The 18,418-nt window shown below is 39.0% G+C and overlaps 1 protein-coding gene across 3 annotated transcripts; it reads right to left on the minus strand.

Moving 5' to 3' along the window:
* Positions 1 to 8,222: 8,222 nt before the first annotated feature.
* Positions 8,223 to 18,076, minus strand: ZNF322 (zinc finger protein 322). Of its 3 annotated transcripts, none has more exons than XM_010980172.3 (3): positions 17,932 to 18,076; positions 16,854 to 16,942; positions 8,223 to 10,714 (listed from the first exon to the last, which is right to left on the minus strand). In XM_010980172.3, the coding sequence occupies exon 3, from the start codon at positions 10,530 to 10,532 to the stop codon at positions 9,321 to 9,323; it is 1,212 nt and encodes a 403-aa protein (XP_010978474.2). In that variant the 5' UTR covers positions 10,533 to 10,714; positions 16,854 to 16,942; positions 17,932 to 18,076; the 3' UTR covers positions 8,223 to 9,320. The 3 variants fall into 3 exon arrangements, with proteins under 3 accessions (XP_010978474.2, XP_031291312.1, XP_064332076.1); XM_031435452.2 differs by having other exon boundaries at positions 17,788 to 18,076; XM_064476006.1 differs by lacking the exon at positions 16,854 to 16,942 and having other exon boundaries at positions 17,788 to 18,076.
* Positions 18,077 to 18,418: the final 342 nt, after the last annotated feature.

Consider the following 18,418-nt stretch of genomic DNA (forward strand, 5'->3'; position numbering starts at 1 on the left):
GTTAGTGTGATTATAAGCTGCTAAGTCCTAAGATTTGTAGGATGAGCTGTCAAGCTGGGTACACTTAAGACCCAAGAAGAGCAGGAAAGTGCAGAGAGAAAATAAAAAGAGTTATTAAAGAGGCATTAAAATATACTATAAAGCCCCCATAATTAGAACTGGGTATTACTGGTAAAATATTCAAGAACAGAAAAACTGAATAGAAAAATCCCAACATTTCAGCATATATGAAAACTTAATGTGTGAAAAACATTTCACCTTAAATTTCTGGAGAAAAGATTAATACACAGTATGGCAATAACTTGCAGCTATCTGATATGGTTCTCACCATAAGCTAGACCAAATTCCAGATGTATCTGAAACCTAAATATTAAATTTAAAATAACTCAGGTAATTAAAGAAATGTAGGTATATTACTTTATAACCATGAGTATATGTCACAAAATTCATTAATAGTAATGTTATTTATCTCAGTGGTTTAAAACAACAACAATTTATTTCTCAATCATGAATCTTCAGGCTGAGTTTTAGGTCTATTCTGCTTTATTGGGTTGTGTGCCTCTGCTGCAGGCAAGAGGGCTGGTTTAGGTCTCAACCAAAAGTCCCAGCCTTGAGCAACGAAGTAGTATCTGGTTCATTTCTTGGAAAAATCATACAATTACCATCAAAAGTGGCTTAAATTTTTCCAGTGAATACAACAAAACTTGGGTAACAGTTTGTTTCTGGTTACTAAAACAAAAGCACTTACTGCTGGAAAACAAAAGGTCATGAAGGCAAAGCCAATTACTAGAAGTTATAAAGTACATAGTCCACAAGTGAAAGCTGCAATTAATGCCATAAGCAGAGACAAAGGTACTAATCAGTTGCTTGGACATCAGCTTATGGTCTTGGAGAAAGGGTGTTTCTATGAATGTGCTGGATTTTCTGGTGATGACTATGCAGACTATAAATTGTCTAGCTGCAAGAATAGACAAAAAGGTCGTAAAAGAATATGTCTCAAGAGGTAGACATTATTGTTCTAGAAGCAAAATCATGAAGCCAGAAGCAGTAATATAAATCAATTGCCCCTGTGAGATTTTGATGACTTCCTGGTTCGATTACACACACAAGTGCACTGAGGATCCAGCAAGAGAGACAGGAGGGAAAACTATACTTTGAGGCATTAGCTTTGTGTGCTACTCTCATTGCATATTGTGGCTGATGACGACCAGCTGAAAGTACCTCAGAATGTAGGCGCTGCAGACAGGAACTCCACACCCAACTCAGTGAAGACAGAAAAGAAGTTAATACCCAACATCTTCCAGAAAATAATTCTCCTCTTCCCCCAATTCAATATACTTGAAGAGACTCTGAAGAGGAGTAGTATGGAATTGGCCAAGGTTAGTTAAGCAAGGATCAGGTTTAAATGCCTAAATTTCTGGCCAGTGAAGAAAATAAAGATGGATAGGAAAAGGAGGGAGGTATTTCCCAGGAACCTAAATCCAGTCTGCAACAGGAAGAACAATTGGGCAAGTAAAAAAATAAAATAAAAGGCATCTGAATCAGAAAGGAAGAAGTAAAACTGTCACTATTTGTGGATGGCATTATATTATATATAAAAAACCCTAAACATTCCACCAAAAATTTGTTAGAAGTAATAAACAGATTCATAAAGTTGCAGAGTACCAAATCAATATACAAGAATCAGTTGTATTTCTACACACTAACGATAAACTACCTGAAAAGAAATTAAGAAAACAATCCCATTTACAATTGCATTAAAAAAAATAAAATGCCTTTTAACTGAGAAGGTAAAAGTCTTGTACGCTGCAACCATAAGACATTGATGAAAGAAATTGAAGACACAAGTAAATAGAAAGATATTCCATGCTCATGGATTGGAAAAAGAACATTGATCTTCTCCATGCTGAGCACAATTCGCCCTCAAGAACAAACAACATTGGACAATAAGCCTACAAGTTCAGGCAAACCCTCAGTAAAGATACTTTCAGGTCAAGCCACAGCATACTCCTTCTTACAAATGCATGTTGAGTTATTTCAGATGGTCTTTTAATACCAGATTTTAATGTGTTAAAAAGAAATAGTAGTTCTTCCTACATAAGTGCTTAACAAAGGTCACTTCCTTTCCACCTCCCCTCTAGGGAGGCTTATTTGCCTGTAGCTGTTTAATTTCCTACAGCTGGTGCTTTAACTCTTGGTGTACCTAGTAGGACAGTGAATTTCCAAAGTAGGAAAATTCCCATATGAAAATGTCACAAGGGATATAGGAAAGAAACTACATACTTCCAGCTTCAAGTTCAACTGCTTGGAGCAGAGTAGCTGGGAGTTTCTGGCCCTCATGGTGGGAACTCCATGAGGTGCTAACTCTGAGGTGGGGCTTCCAGAACTGGTTTTCCTAATAAGGGATTGAGTTGGGTGATGCATCTCTCCTCTGAGCTTTGACTGGACAAAGTCTGTATCACAACTCCTCTGAGCTTTGACTGGACAAAGTCTGTATCACAATTAAGTTCTTTATTGGTATCTGAAAGGCCATTTCATGTGTAAGAATGAAAATGAAAACATGTAAAGCAGTGTTTAGAGTGAAATTTATAGCCTTGAGTTTTCTAATATGACTATTAGAAAAAGAAAAATGGTAATGAACTAAATTTCCATCTTAGGTACCTAGAAAACTTAACTATGTTTAAAGGCAAAAACCTTTAATTCCTATTTATAGGACACAGAGACAACTAAACCAAATTAATAAACTGAATACTAGATATTTTCATGTATGGGTGCAATCAACATATACTGAGTTTCAATTATGTAAAACACAAGTAAGGAAAGAAAGACAGGAAAATAAGATTGGAGAACTTCAGAATCTATATAAATGTGTTTTAGCTTTATGGCTGGAAAGTCCCTTCTGAGGAGGTGACATTTTAAGTTGAGATCTTATTAAAAGAACATTCCAGGCAGTAGAAACAATTGGTGTAAAGGCAAAAAACAATCTTACTTGAGTATTAGAAGCAATTGAAAGGCCAGTGTGGTCAGTGTTGTAGGAGGCAGGGAGTAGCAAGAGATGAGATAGCAGACGCTGGCAGGAATCAGATTACATGGGGCAGTGTAGACCAGGTTCTGGAGGTCTGAGTTATATTCTAAATATTGGAACATCACCAACTCAATAAGGCATAATCAAAAAGGATTTTTGGGGGGCTCATATAATTGGAAGGCAATAGCTCACTTTAGGCACGGTTCTTGACCCATCTCTTGGCAATTCTCTCAGCTCTGCCTTTCTGTCACTCCCCAGAGCCAGAGCAACCACGCCAGTGGAATGAGTGGGGAAGGATTTATATAAGGTTTTTCCTTTAGTCTAATTGAGCTGACATAGTTTATGCGCCCACCATAGCCTTATAATGCTAATCAGAGTAATGCTAGGTGCTAAATTACCTTAAGCTTTGTCTGGTCTCACAAACCAGACAAAAGAAATGATATTTCATGCTTGAAGTTGCCCTCAACTCATCAAACCACACTCCCGCCACACAGTGGATGAGGGTGAAATGTCTGCTCTTGATTAACTGTGGAAAATATATCTTTAAAAAGGATCAAATTTTAGGTTTCTTAAAAGCTAAGTTAGAAAATGTACAGTTGGTGTTATAAGGAACGGAGAGTAATCTATTTAAGGCTGCATAAGACAGTGGTAAAGCAGATCAACCTGCTGAACTGAGTAGGATGGAGAGAAAGAGGATAGACACTGCAAAAACCAAAACAAATTAATACATTTCTGGATTAGAGTCGTGATAGTAAGAATGCAAATGAAGGAATAAGTGTGAGAGACATGAAGAAAGAATACCAGGATCTGGTGACAGTGGGAGAGAAAGGGAAGAATCAAACATGATTCCTGGCTCAGCACAGGTGGTGAAACTGGGACATGGGTCAGTGGTTGGAAACAGAAATGAGTTGGATTTTACATGGTTTGAGCCTTTAAGAGTGACAATTCAGGACTCTGGAAAACTAAAATTAGCTCTGATGGGAATGAGAATTTGGAGGTCATTTACATTTGAACAAAAGATGTACATACAGATGAATAAGTTTTCTAAGAGAAAGCAGGTAATCAGGGACTATGCTTTATGAGATAAGGAAAAAAAGGAGCCAACATAGGAGTTAACAAAAAGAAATGTCTGGAAGAGGGTGAGAATCAGTACTACACAGTATTGCTCAGGACACACACACACAAAAGAGGCAGGCAACAGATGCACAATGTTGGAGAGCACATCATCCACTTTGGTTCAAAGGTCACTGGTGATCTTTGAGAGGATACCTGGGTGGAAAACTGAATGCAGCCAGATTAGACCATGATAGGAAATGAACACTTAGAAATGGAGGCAGTATCGATTTTAAGCTGGTGAATTCTGGAAGGGGGAAAAAGGAGAGAAAAATTAGCATATTAAGGGTGACCTAAACTTAAAAAAATAATAATAATAAGACAAGGAATGAAAGGGCATCTATATATATTTGAAGACTTGAGGAAAAATCTCAGTGAAGGAAATAAATGAAAAGTCTATATAGAAGTAAATGAAGAAGGTTCCAGAGGTTGTTGAACAGAATGTTAAAGGTGTCAGGACATTTATTCCTTCAGGAGAAGAAAGGCAGGATAGAGAGATTTCTTTTGAAGTGGTCAGGAGGGCTCTAACCGCCGGAGATGTTTCTCAGTGGAGCACATGATCCTATTGGGAGAGAGGGTGGCTGAATAAGGCTGAGAGTGTGGGCTTAGGACATCGACAGAGGAGATAAGAGCTAAGACTGGTCACTGCAGCTGCACCCGTTCCACACAACTCCCCTATCAGTCCCCTGCCCAGTCAGAAACAACTGATCTGGTTTAAACCGCCCATTGGGTAAACCATGGTATGGCCCTGCTGCCCCCAAACCAACTGCCCCCATGTCTCCCAAAGCAGCTCCAAACTCCTCCACCTGCAAGACTGAGGCTCCCCATTTAGAAGAGGTGCTGGATTCAATGATGCTCCACTTAGAGTTCCATACAAAAGGTTTCTCATTTTCAAATATATTAACACAACTTTCTGAGCCAGGCAATTGAGAGTCCCGGGTGCAAGAAGTTTGCAGAGAATTTGAAAATGGGTACAAAAGATAAACAGGAACTAATTTAAGAGTCTTCTCTTTTCCTCTCTAATCAATTACTTGATGCTATCAGTCACTACTAGTTGTAAAATCTCTACATCCCGATTTTTAAAGTGCCCTCTGCCAGATAAAAGGATCCCTTCTGCAAGGGTTAATTGCCTTCAGCCTCCCTCACTACTTCAAAGTCCAAATCTCTGCTTGGGTAAAGTGATGACACAAGCTAATATTTTGGGCATGAAACAAGAAAGCTTCGATTGCCTTACAAACATTTGTTTCTCCAGAGCGACATGAACTATTTCAGGAGAGACTTGTGGTGTATGCGTGTCTGGGATGCACCTTTCCCTTCTTCCCCAGACAGTGGGCCACCATTCCCCTTCCAATTGCTTGTAGGGGGTATGACTAGTGTTTTTCCCAAACTATTTTCTCACCACAGCCCACCTAAATGTTGGGTTGTAGCATCAGTTTGGGGGGCGGGGCATGAAGGCTGCAGGCCTTGTTCTAGCCACACCATTCTGTGAATGCCAAAAGGAAAAAAAGAACTTGAAGTTGTTCTAGCTTCCCTTCCCCTTTTATTTATCCATCCAACTTAATTCTTTTCATACAGTAAAAGCCACTTAAAACCCTAGGACCTGTTCTGTTGGCAGAGCAGACAGATGTAAACTGGAGCCAACTTCATAACGGGATTTTTACACCATCTCCCTTGCCAGACTCCAACAAATAAGACCAGTGCGAAGAGGTAGAATTAGAGTCATTTTTTGATTTCACTGGGAACTGAAAATTCAAATTTCCCCTAATTTTGAGGCTGTAGCTTACTCACAGAGACGTTTTATCGTTTCTGAATTTTTTCCCGAATATAGTCAGTTTAAGCTATTACTCCTCCCTTTGCCATTTACGTAACGCAATGGGGAGGCTCCAAAGGGATTCAATGTCCACAGCAGCACATAGACAATAATTCCTTCCAGGTTTCCATTCACTCTCTACCTTAGCATCAAAAATTCCTAGAATTCTAGGGATGGTCCAATGGTTATCATCACCACCTGGCCTAATGGTCACATGAATATCCACTTTGTTCTTTTTTTTTCAGCTTTATTGAGGCATAATTGACAAATAAAGTTGTAAGATATTTAAAGTGTACATCATAATGATTAGATATACATATACACTTGGCAAGCACTCCTGAATATCTGCTTTAGTCTAAATCAAGTGTAGGGGAAATGCGTTTTCTTAGTATAGTGGAGACAAAAACTGGAGTTTTTCAGAACAATTTTTATTTAAGAATTAAGGGAAAACAAAAACATTAAAGCATAGGAATACATTGACTGAATACAAGTGTCTTGTTTGGTCTGAAATCTTTAAAAAATTACTCTAACTACTTACCTGAGGTAGATTTAGGTTGGCACTGTTTCAAGAGAACCTCCATCCATCCCAGAAGTTACCTTCTAGTTTTGGTTGCAGGCTCCCAAGTGGTCCTCTCCAACCTCAGGTTATGCTATATGAATAATACCAACACCATTTTCCCCCATGGTTAAAAGCCCTCAGACCTGTCTCATACCCTCTAAGTTCTCTGCTTGAGGGATGGCCCATCCTGAATTTACTTAAAGACTAGAGACAATTACCAGTAAGATTAATTGAAAGAAGGGGCAAGTCACTGCCCTGCCAAAGATACAAACTCTGTTCCCTTCTCCAAATTCTAATGACTAACAAGTAGCCATGGGGACTAATTCCCATCACCACCATGCCATACACCCAACACTATTTTAAGAATTACAACTGTCAAACATATACTAGTGATAGGCATGATTTTCACCAAAGAGAAATACATCTTGTGTGTTTTATCACACTGAGAAAGTTTTCATGGTATAAGAGCTATTTATGAAAATTACTGAAACACAACAGATCAAATAAACTTTCAGGATCTGTTTTCTAAAAGAAAAAAGAAAAAACACCCTAGGACCAGATTCCTTATTATCACTATGAGCTATATCTGCTGACCCTAAGATTACCAGGGTCATCAACCAGTCATTAGGATCAAAGCTTAGCGCCATACGCAAGGTAGCAACACAGCAATCGGATCCATGAATCCGAACGCCAACACTCTCTGGAGTTCAGGATATGCTAAGATTAAACAGAGGACCCAAAATATTTATTCACCAATCTATAGTCCCAAATACTGTAGGAATCTTAAGTATTAACATTTCTTTTAATCTGAGGGAAGGAAAAAAACCTCAGAAATGTCCATTTATGTCCTGGATTAATTATAGTTATTCCTGGAGAATGTTAAAGGTAATCATAATTATCCTGTTAAGTTGGAGGTAAGCGCTTATCGTTAAACCACTGATGAATCTGCCAACTACTTTTCCCTTCTGGCATTCAGAATCCTACATTACAGGCCAAATATACACCTTTTATTGTGGTGATTGCAATCTTTTCTCTGCAAATAAAATGTATTCTCTTTCCTTAGTAGAACCGAAACAAATGAAAGGCAGATCATTACCGGGCCTGATGTGCTATAAACAGCAGGATAATGGAGTGAAAAACACACCAGCTTTCGAGTCAGGATTCTCAAGTCTAGCTCCTCCATTAATAATGCATCATTATGTGTTTTATTCTGTGCCTACTGAGGCTTAAATCTTTCTTTCCGTCTTCCCCTTATCATTTTGTAAGGAGCTGATGAGGATACCTTATCATGGAAAGAAAACACGATCAACAAAGTCACAAAAACACAGATACCAGCGATATCGTAACTATTACCCTGGAATTTGCATTTCTGAGTTGAGAAGAAATGAAATCTCTAAAGCTAAAATTTCAAATACTAGTAATAATCTGAAAGATATTTTAGGGAAAGGAAACCATTGAGGGTATACCTCAATGCACATCAAGTAAAAAGGTGAGTATTCTGCCTCTTTATGAGGGTGGCCCTCCAAAGGGGAAACTCTGGGAGAAGTTTTGATCTAGGATAACTACTCCCTTGGTGCTTAGTTCTTTCCACAACCAGCAAAAGGTTCCCACGTTACTATCAACACACTAGTCCCCATTCTAGCCAAGAATTTAAAAAAATCAACAGAGGCCAAGTCAATGTACTTTTTTCCCCCAACAGTAACACATGCCACACCTTCTATCACAAGGTTACAGTCCTTTCCTTTATTGGATTTCCAAATTTTAAAAATGGAAAGTAAAGCAATCATTAAGTGGTTCAGATAAAAGAAAAGCATCTTTACCTGAGTTACCCATCAGGCCTACTCTGACCTGCCCCAGTTCCTCCCAGAACAAGTTTCTGGGTATCTCAAAGAAAAAAAAGAAAAGTTTACATTTTGACTCCATTAAAACTCATCTCTACTATAGGGGTCAACTAACTATGAGAACAGTTCTTCTCATACTATTAAATGTACACAGTCCAGTTAGATCTCTTACTAGAACAAAATTCTCTGCAGAGCAGGTTCTTTGGGGCCTAATAAGGTAAGGGTTTCTTGCAAGGCTTTTATTCAGACTCAAAGTATTTATAGGATTTTTCACTTATGTGAATTCCCTGCTGTACCACAAGAGCAGATCATTGACACTGAAGCTTTTCTCATTCAGAGAATTCGTACGGTCTTTCCTCAGATTGGGTTTTTTTAGTGCAAACCCAAGAAGGCTCTCCAACTAATGCTTTTGCCATATTTAAGACAAATATGCAAATATTCAGCAGTATGGCTTCTCTGATGGGTAAGAAAGTCATAGTTCTGTTAGAAGCTTTTTTTTTTTTTTTACACTTGCTGGGGTTTCTCCCCAGTGGAGCTTTCTGATGTCCAATCAGATATGCATACTGTCTGAAGCACTGTTGACACAGGGCATTTAATATGTTGTCCTCCGATGTGAATTCTCTTGGACTGAGGAGGTGAGTATTGCTAGAAAGCTTTCTCACACTCACCAAATTGATAAGGTTTCCCAACCTTATGAATCCTCTTGAGGGTGATCAGACATGAGCTTGGACTAAAGGTTTTTCAAAACTCAGGGCATTTGTCAGGTTTCTCACTGGAGTGACTGATAAGGTTCTTTAAGGACAGCTCTCTGGACAAACTGTTTCTCAACTTCCTACAACTGCAGATTCTCTGGTCCCCACTGAAGTCTGAGCTCTGAGGAAAGTCTGAGATTTGCCTAGAGTTCTTCATCCTAATGAGTTCTCTGACGTTGTAAATACATTTTTTTTTATGGTATTATAGCTTCTTGTCTGGTCAAGAAGACATTTGTGAGGCTTCTGATACAGGGGGAGGGCTGAGCTCAAGATTTTTTTCACCCACGTTACAGATATATGGTTTTTCACCAATGTGGATTGTCTGATGTTGTAGAAGGGCTGAGCTCTGGTGGAAGCTTTTATCACACACACTGTATTTATAGTGTAGCTCCTCTGTCTGAGTTCTCATTTTCTGTTGGGCCACAAAGTCCATGCCTAGGAGGAAGCCACTCTCACAGGTAGACCACTGATGTGGCTTCTCTTCCATGTGAATTCTTTGATGCACAATAAGGTCTGAACTGCAGTTGAAACTCTTCTCATATTCAAGGCATTTAAAAGTGTGCGTGTGAGTGGCCTGGTGCCTGATTAGGTTGGCACTCCGAGTAAAACTTCTCATACATTCCAAGCATTTATACGGCTTCTCACCTGTGTGGACTCTCTGGTGAACGATAAGGTCTGATTTCTGGCCAAAGCATTTCTCACAGGCACCACACTTGTAGGGCTTCTCCCCAGTGTGAACTCTTTTATGAACAATGAAGGCTGAACGGTGTCGGTAACTTTTCTCACACTTATTACATTTGTAGGGCCTTTCACCAGTATGAGTTCTCTGGTGGCTAATAAGATCTGATTTCCCACTGAAGGCTTTTTCACACTCCAGACACTTAAATGGTTTCTCACCTGTGTGAGTTCTTCGGTGCCTTATGAGGTTTGTACTTCGGCTGAAGCATTTATCACACTCACTACAAAGATACGGTTTCTCGCCTGTATGGCTTCGCTGGTGGACAAGCAGGTCAGAGCTCTGACCAAAATTCTTGCCACAAATATCACACGTATAGAATTTTTTACCTGCATGTGTTCTCTGGTGTCCCGAAAGGGCTAAGTGGTGCCAAAAGCTCTTCTCACACTTGCTACATTTATAAGGTTTCTCGTAACTGTGGATCCTCTGGTGGGAAACAAGATCTGAGCTTTGGAGGAAGGTTTTATCACACATATCACATCTATAAGGTTTCTCTCCAGTGTGGGTTCTCTCACACATAATAAGAGCTAAGTTTTCACAGAAGTTTTGCTCACGTTCAAGGCACTGGTATATCTGATCATCTATTTGAGTAATCTCATGCACACGAATAAAAATCTTTTTACCCTTCTGAGGGCAAACATGATATATTTTCCTTTTTTGAGTTCTCTGAGTAGATCTCTCTTCTGAAGTGTACATTTTCTATGGCTCTCTCCTAGGGAGTTTTCCACTGGTCTTCCTGACCCGTCATTTTCTTCACAGTAATTTTCTTGATAGGAACTTGACATATACATCTGTTTCAGGCCTTTCAGTCTTGAGCAGTTCCTCCCCACAAGTTTCCAGCATCATATACACTAATTCCTTACTTGGTATTGCCAACCCTGTGAGACAAAGAAGAAATATTATTTATATTCCTGGAACCAAGAAAAAAATGCTCAAAATTAAAATTGTGCATCAGAGTCCACAAGTGCTCTGGGTTTTACAGGGGTAAACTGATTCAATATTAGTAAATCCATTAATATAATCCCACATATTTAGAGATCTAAGGATAAAAATATGATTATTTCCATAGGTACTAAAAGCATTCACAACAGAAATCAACATCCATTCTTGATGAAAATACTCAAGAAAGTAGGAAATTCATAGATACTTCCTTTTAACATAAAATATATACACTCCTTAGTCCTACAGCAGCACCCAAATGAGAAAAACTAGTCATTTCCACTAAGATCAGGAACAAATCAAGAATGATCATAATCTATTATTAAACACTGACCTGGAAGTATTAGTCAATGCAATTTAAAAAGAGAAAACAATTGGAGGTGTAACAATTGAAAAGAAATATTACCTCTGTTTAGAGACATACGAGAGTATCACTGGAAAACCCTAGAGAGAACCAGTACTAAAACTGATTCAAATAATAAAAGAATTCAGTAACAGGATATAAAATTCACAGAAATAAATAGCCTTTTTCTATGCACAAAAAAAAAACCAATTAGCATATACAAGGATAGAGGATATTCCTTGTATAATAACAACAAAAAGTATTAAAAACTTATAAATAATAGTTAAATAATGCAAAGAGAAAAACTTTCAAACACTTACAGCAAGGATGGAGGATACATGGTTAATATCAAATGTCAATCACCTTCCTCCATACCAGCAACAAACAATTAGAATTTGAAATTAAAAACACAATACCATTTACATTAGCACCCTCAAAAATGAAACATGTAGGTATACATCTAACAAAATACGTACAAGATCTATATGAGGGAACAACAAAACTCTGATTAGAAAGAAATCAAAAAAGAACTAAATAAATAGAGAAATATTCCATCTTCATGAACAGGAAGACTCAATATTGTCAAAATTTTAATTCTTTCCCACTTGATCTACAGATTCAACTCAATTCCAATCAAAATCCCAGCAAGCTATTTTGTTGATATTAACAAACTGACTCTAAAGTTTATACGGAGAGCAAAAGACCCGGAATAGCCAACACAACATTGGGAGAGAGCGCCGAATCCTAACCACTAGACCACCAACACAATATTGAAAGAGAACAAAATTGGAAGACTGATGCTACTTGACTTTAAAACTTACTGTAACAGTAATCAAAACAGTGTGTTATTGGTAAAAGAACAGACAAACAGATCACTGAAAAAGAATAAGGAGTCCAGAAACAGACTCACATAAATACAGACGACTGATCTTCGACAAAGAAGCAAAGGCAATACAATGCAGAAAAGACAGTCTTTTCAACAAATGGTGCTGGAACAAGTGGACACCCTCATGCAAAAATATGAATCTATACACAGACCTTACTCCTTTCACAAAAATTAACTCGAAGTGGATCAAAACACAAAACTATAAAACTCCTGGAGGATAACATGGGAGAAAATAAAGGTGACCTTAGGTATGATGGTGACTTTCTAGATATAATACTAAAGTCATGATCTATGAAATAAATAACTCATAAGCTGGATTTCATTAAAATTAAAAACTTCTGTTTGCAAAAGACACTGTCAAGAGACTAAGATAAGCAATAGACTGAGAGAAAATATTTCCAGAAGATATCTGATGAAAGACTATATTCCAAAATATATTTTACTCTTAAAATATGAGAAAAGTAACAACCTGATTTAAAAAAGGGCAAAAGCTAGACAGATGGCAAATAAAAAACATAAGATGCTCAACATCATGTCATTAGTTGATCATTCATGTTATGAATGATAACTGAAACAATAAGATACCACTACAAATTAGAATGACAAAAATCCAGAACGCTGATATCAAATGCTCACAAAGATGTGGAGCAACAGGAACTCTCACTCACTGCTGGTGTGAATGCAAAATGGCACAGCAACTTTGGAAGACAGTTTGGCAGTTTGTTAACAATTTTAAATATCCTCTCATCATATGATCCAGCAGTTGCACTCCTTGGTGTTTACCCAAAGGAGCTGGAAAACTTATATGCACATAAAAACCGGCAGAAGGATGTTTACAGAAGCTCTATTTATAATTGCCAAAAGTTGGAGGCAACCAAGATGCCCTTCAATGAATAGATAAACAAACTATGGTACATTCAGACAATAGAATATTATTCAGTGCTAAAATAGAAATGTGCTATTAAGCCATAGAAAGACACAAAAGAACCTTATTTGTATATTGGCAAGTGAAAGAAGCCAGTCTGAAAAGGCCACAAACTGTATGATTTCAACTATGTGACATTTTGGAAAAGGCGAAACTATGGAATCAGTAAAAAAAAGATCAGTGGTTATCAGGGGTTTGGGAAAGAGGGGTGAATAGATGGAGGAGCACAGAGAATTTTAGGGCAGCAAAACTAGTCTGTATGATACCAGATGGTAAGGATATGTCATTATACATTAGTCCAAACTCACAGAAGGTAAAACACCAAGACAACCCCTAAGGTAAACTACAGACTTCGGGTGATAAAGATGTCTCAATGTAGGTTTATCAACTGTGACAAATGTACCACTCTGGTGTAGGATGTTGATAGTTGCGGAGGCTTGGGTGGGGGAGGGTGGTAGGCGGCACGTAGAAACCTTCTGTATGCTCCACTCAATTTTGCTGTGAACCTAAAAGTACTCTAAAAAAAAGTCTACTTGAAGAAATGAAATCATAAAAAAGAAATGTGAAATATTGTTTCTCACCAATCAAACTGGCATACATTAAAAGATATGATAACTTTTTGTTCTCAAGGCTATGAGGAAACAGACAGTCTCATCTGATGCTGGAGGGAATACAAATTGGTACAACCCCTTGAGGGCAATTTGGCAATATCTAATAAAACTAGACACGCATTTACATCTGACTCAGCAATCCCATTTCTAGGAGTTGACTATGAAGATACACCCCCAACAATATAAAAATACGCATGTATAAAGTTATTCACTGTAGCAATGTTTGTAATTTGAAAATATTTCAAACAACTTAAATGCCCATATGCAAAAAAGTGGTTAAATAAACCTGGTACGTTCACATATAATGAAGTACTATGCAGTGTAAAACAGAATGAAGATAATCTTTACTAACTGATGTGGAGTGATTTCCAGGATCAACTGTAAATTTTAAAAAGCAACAGTGTAAAAAAGTATGCTAAATTTTGTGTAAGAATAAATTAGAAATAAAAAACTATACATGTATCTATTCATTTGGTTAAAAAGAAGCTCAGAAAAGATAAAGAAAAAACGAATGAGTTTGGTTACCATCACAAGGTTGGTGAAAATGGGATTAAAAGAACAGGAAAATGAAATTGGTGCCAAAGGGTGGAGGGAGAAAGTCATATTTCTTTGAGTATACATCTTTGTAAAACACACATTTTTTACTGTTACATTTCACATATTCAATAAATAACTAACTAGAAAATATGGGGGAGAAAAAATTTTAAATGAGATACTAACGAAAACAAATGAGTCTGTATTTCAAATGAATAACAAAACTACCCAGAAGAGGGCAAAACAATTCAAATAACTATAATACAGTATCAGGAGTATGTAAATTCAAGCTAAAGGTAAAAAGAATTATAGACAATTACCAAACTCTAATTAGCAGGGGTTTTCCCCCAGACAATTACCAAACTCTAATTAGCAGGGGTTTCCCCCCATGGTGGTAAAGGTTCACTATTTAATGTATATACTAGGAAAGAACAAATAAGTAAATGTAACGGCACCCACATGCCTCACCATCGAAGAAGGGAGTTACAAATATAGAAAAGGGAACGGCTAGAATGAGCTCTGTAGTGTTTAACTGGAATTAGAAGTATCAGTATGAGGTCAAGGTTTTGAAGTATATATACAAAAAACAGAAATGTGTGTATGTGTGAAAGTGTATATTTTTTTCCTAATAGTGTCTGCTGAGAGGTCATATAGAAACAATGAAATCCCAGTAGTAATGAGCATACCAAGCACTTAGATCTTGGTTTCTAAACACCATTTCCCACTGAAAAGAACCTGGGCTCCTTGGAGAAATGGCTAATTCCAGGGTTTAGAAAGATGAGTCCGGAACAACTTTTTGTGTCAGAAAATAAGGAAGTGCTCAAAAAGTGGTGACAATATGCCAAGAGGACCCAGGAGCCAGGCTGAAGGGGCTGCCACTATACAAATCTGGAACAAACAGAACATCAAAATAAATAACAACAGTAATAAATTAGTAACACAGTAAGAAACCATGAGTCCACACTCATTTAAAAAGTGAATAGTGTTGGAGAAGGGAAAGTTTTTTTCTTATACTGAAAAAGCCAACAATTAAATGTAGAAGAAATAAAGGAATTAAGAAAACCACATGTCCAATCAAAAGATGAGTTAGTAACTGTTTCAGGCAAAAATTAGTGGATGAAAAGTTTTATGAGAACTGGGATATTTATACAAGCAGAAAATATCTCCCCACTAGATATCTAATCATTACAAAGACAAAAAAAGTAACTTCACAGTATAGAAACCTGGAAGACACCACCTGAACCAAATGATAAAAGTTAACACCACCAATAACAAGATATATAATTGCCTCCTAATATGATGCAAAGAGAACAGAACATCAATTCTATGCTATCTTGCCAAAAATATATCACCTGAATCTAATCATGAGGAAACATCAGGCAAACCCAAACTGAGGGAAATTATGCCAAATAAATTACCTAAACTAAGTCTCTGAGATGTGCAGCACCTAGAAAATAAAATATAGTCTGGCTGTCAAAACTTAGAGTAAACCATGATACTTCCCTAGTTCAAAATACTATAACTGTTTCCTACCACACTGAGAATAAAACCTAAAGTTTTCACTGCCCTACATAATGTGTCTTCACCTATCTTCAGCCTCACAGAACACATCAGAACCTTTACTCTTACTCCTTCTGCCTAGAATGTTCTTCCCCCAAGTAGCTTGCTCCTTTATTTAATTCGTGTGTCTGACTAAAAAGTCTGAAGCACACCCTGACTACTTCATCTCAAATAACTGTCCCATTATCTTGTTTTGTTTCTTTCCATAGCATTTATCACCTCTCAGCTTTGTGATATGTATTTTATATTTGTTAATTTGTTTCTCTCTCCTACTACAATATAACTTCCACTAGGTTTAGGACTTTTTGTTGTTGTTGTTCACTGCACTATTTTTAGTGTCTAGAATATATCTGTTGAGTGAATGAAAAATATGAATACCAGAACAAGAAAAGAGCCATCATCATCATCATCCTTGGAGCCCCAATAGCAAAGCAACAGGCTAGGCTAATAGTCCTGGCTGGTCCATCTGGCAAACCCCAAAACATGCCTTAGCTTCAGGGCACCCTTTTCTAAGAGGTTTCTCTTACCTCATCCTAGGAAAAGACTGGTTCTCTCTTCCATGGCTAGGGTCAGAGTGCACAGAATAGGCAGACAGGCAATAAAGTCCAAGTAGACAGGCAGAGTATAGAACTTCAAAGCTCAAGGCTATCCTTGCAGTTAAAGGATGTGTGGGACAAGCAGACAAAGTCGATAAAGCATTATCTAAAAAACAGATAATGCTTACTGTATCAGGCCCTAGGCTAGGGATTATTTCACTTATTTTTCATTGATTACATGGATTATCTCATTTAATCTTCCCAAGAACGCTGTAAAACAGGTATTAATACCAACGTTTGCACCTTACAGATAGGAAACCTGATGCTCAGGGCAGTTAAATAACTACTAAGAACTCACAGCTAGTAAGTAGCAGAGCTAGAATTTAAATTTCCATCTTCTGACTCCAGGGCATACTGCCTTTTTGGGGGCTTCCAGTCAATCATGAAGCAATTACTACAAGCCTATTATGAATAAGGATATTAGAAAGGAGTAGAAAATACACTTAAACTGGTAGGATAGGACTCAGTTTTATTACTCTTCTATCTCAGGAGCTAGGAAAAGATCATTCTCTTTTCCCATGTATCTTCTCCCATTCCGTCTTGTCCTCCCCTAGTCCTCCTCTCCTCCCCCCCTCAAAAATCCACCATTTATACAGAAACATACAGCCTGGTATGTCACTTACCATAACAACAAAGACTCAAGACTGTCTTGTTTCTGCCTCCAAAAGGTCTCTAGTCCATAACTATTCACAACACTCAATTCTTTCCTCTCCTAGAGAAAAAAAAAAAATATCAATAATGTGGAAATTTACAATTTTTTGTGAAACTTAAGATTTTTTGGAGCTGGAAATCTGAAAATTGGGCCCATTTACTTCCCAGTCTGATCAGTATCCTTCAGCCATAAGGTACCTCTTCCCACCTTTGCTTACATTGTTTCTCCTGTAAGAAGTACCTGCCACTGGTAGCCATCAGTTCCTTCCCTAACAGCTCTCGACAAAACATCGAGAATCCTTCTGGGTAATGACTAACTTTAACTTCATAATAAAGCCCTGACTTCCGTTCTACTTGCTTGTTTTTAATTCTCCTCTGCCAAGTGTATTATCGCAACTTCTGAGGTCAATGACTCATTTTTCTACTACTATAAACCTCAAGACGCAGTTGGTAAGTGTAAATGATACAAAGTTACATACAACGCTGGTTTCCAAAAATGGTTATGAAATGACTGAACAAACCAGATTTTTCTGCATCTAGATTCGGCTGCAACATGACCAATCTCTGCATTAAAGATGGGGGTGGGTGGTGGATAGGGAACTCCATTCAACGCCCTTGGGTTTTTTTCTCCAATATAAAAGATACAGATCGCTCAGAAAAGTGCCTGGCAGTGTTTACTATTATGATCTCCTGGAACGATAGTACTAAGCTTCTCTCCTTTCAACTTTTCATTGACCGCCTTTCGGTTCGCCGTCAGGGGGTTCCCAGACTCCGCTCGGTCGCGAGGAACTGAGGCTGCTCCTACCAGGCGGAGGCCGAAGGGGGTCTCGGGCCCTGCCGAACCCCTCCCCTTGTCCCTGGGCCCCGCAGGCCATGCCCCTCCCAGGCCCCGCGGGCCGCGCTTACCCCGGCGGCTGCCGACGCCGCCCCTCCGCCAGGGACAGCACTTCCGGTTACTCTCCGGACACTCGGATTTGGGCTTCCCGGCGGCCGCGGGCTCCGGGGCGGTGAACCTAAAGGCCCACCTTCGGGAAAAGAAGGAAAGCAAACCTGGGAGGCCGACGAGAGCCACAAGCAGCTCCCTCTGCGCGGCTGGGCGAAGGGAGTTGGGGCCAGGCCGTCCAGTGGGCGCTTTAAGGGCCGACCAGGCCAGCTACCCGAGCCCTTTCAGTCTGGCTGGGAAGCAGCCGGCGCAGCCCCGCCCCCCGAATCACATGGTCACCCTCGGTTCAGCTACTAGGGCTCTTCGCTCCCGGCCTCTGGGCCAATAGGGGCCGAGCCTCTGGCACGGGGGCGGGGCCCTGGGAGCGCCTGCGCTTCGCGGCCCGTGGTGTTTCGGGGCGGAGCGGGCGAGGATTTAGGGGTCCTTTCTTAACTGCAGAGGTCCAGGGGTGGGGCGAGAGCCCTCCTACCCGCTTGTCTAAGAAGAAGCAACGCTGTTTATGTTAGTTTACAACTTCTATTCTCTTTCCTCAAGGCTATTGAAAGAGGATTCGAGGCCGGGCAGCGTCACCGAGATGGATGCTGCCGACCCTGA

This window comes from Camelus dromedarius, chromosome 19 (assembly GCF_036321535.1).
Source record: "Camelus dromedarius isolate mCamDro1 chromosome 19, mCamDro1.pat, whole genome shotgun sequence".
Lineage (NCBI taxonomy): Eukaryota > Metazoa > Chordata > Mammalia > Artiodactyla > Camelidae > Camelus > Camelus dromedarius.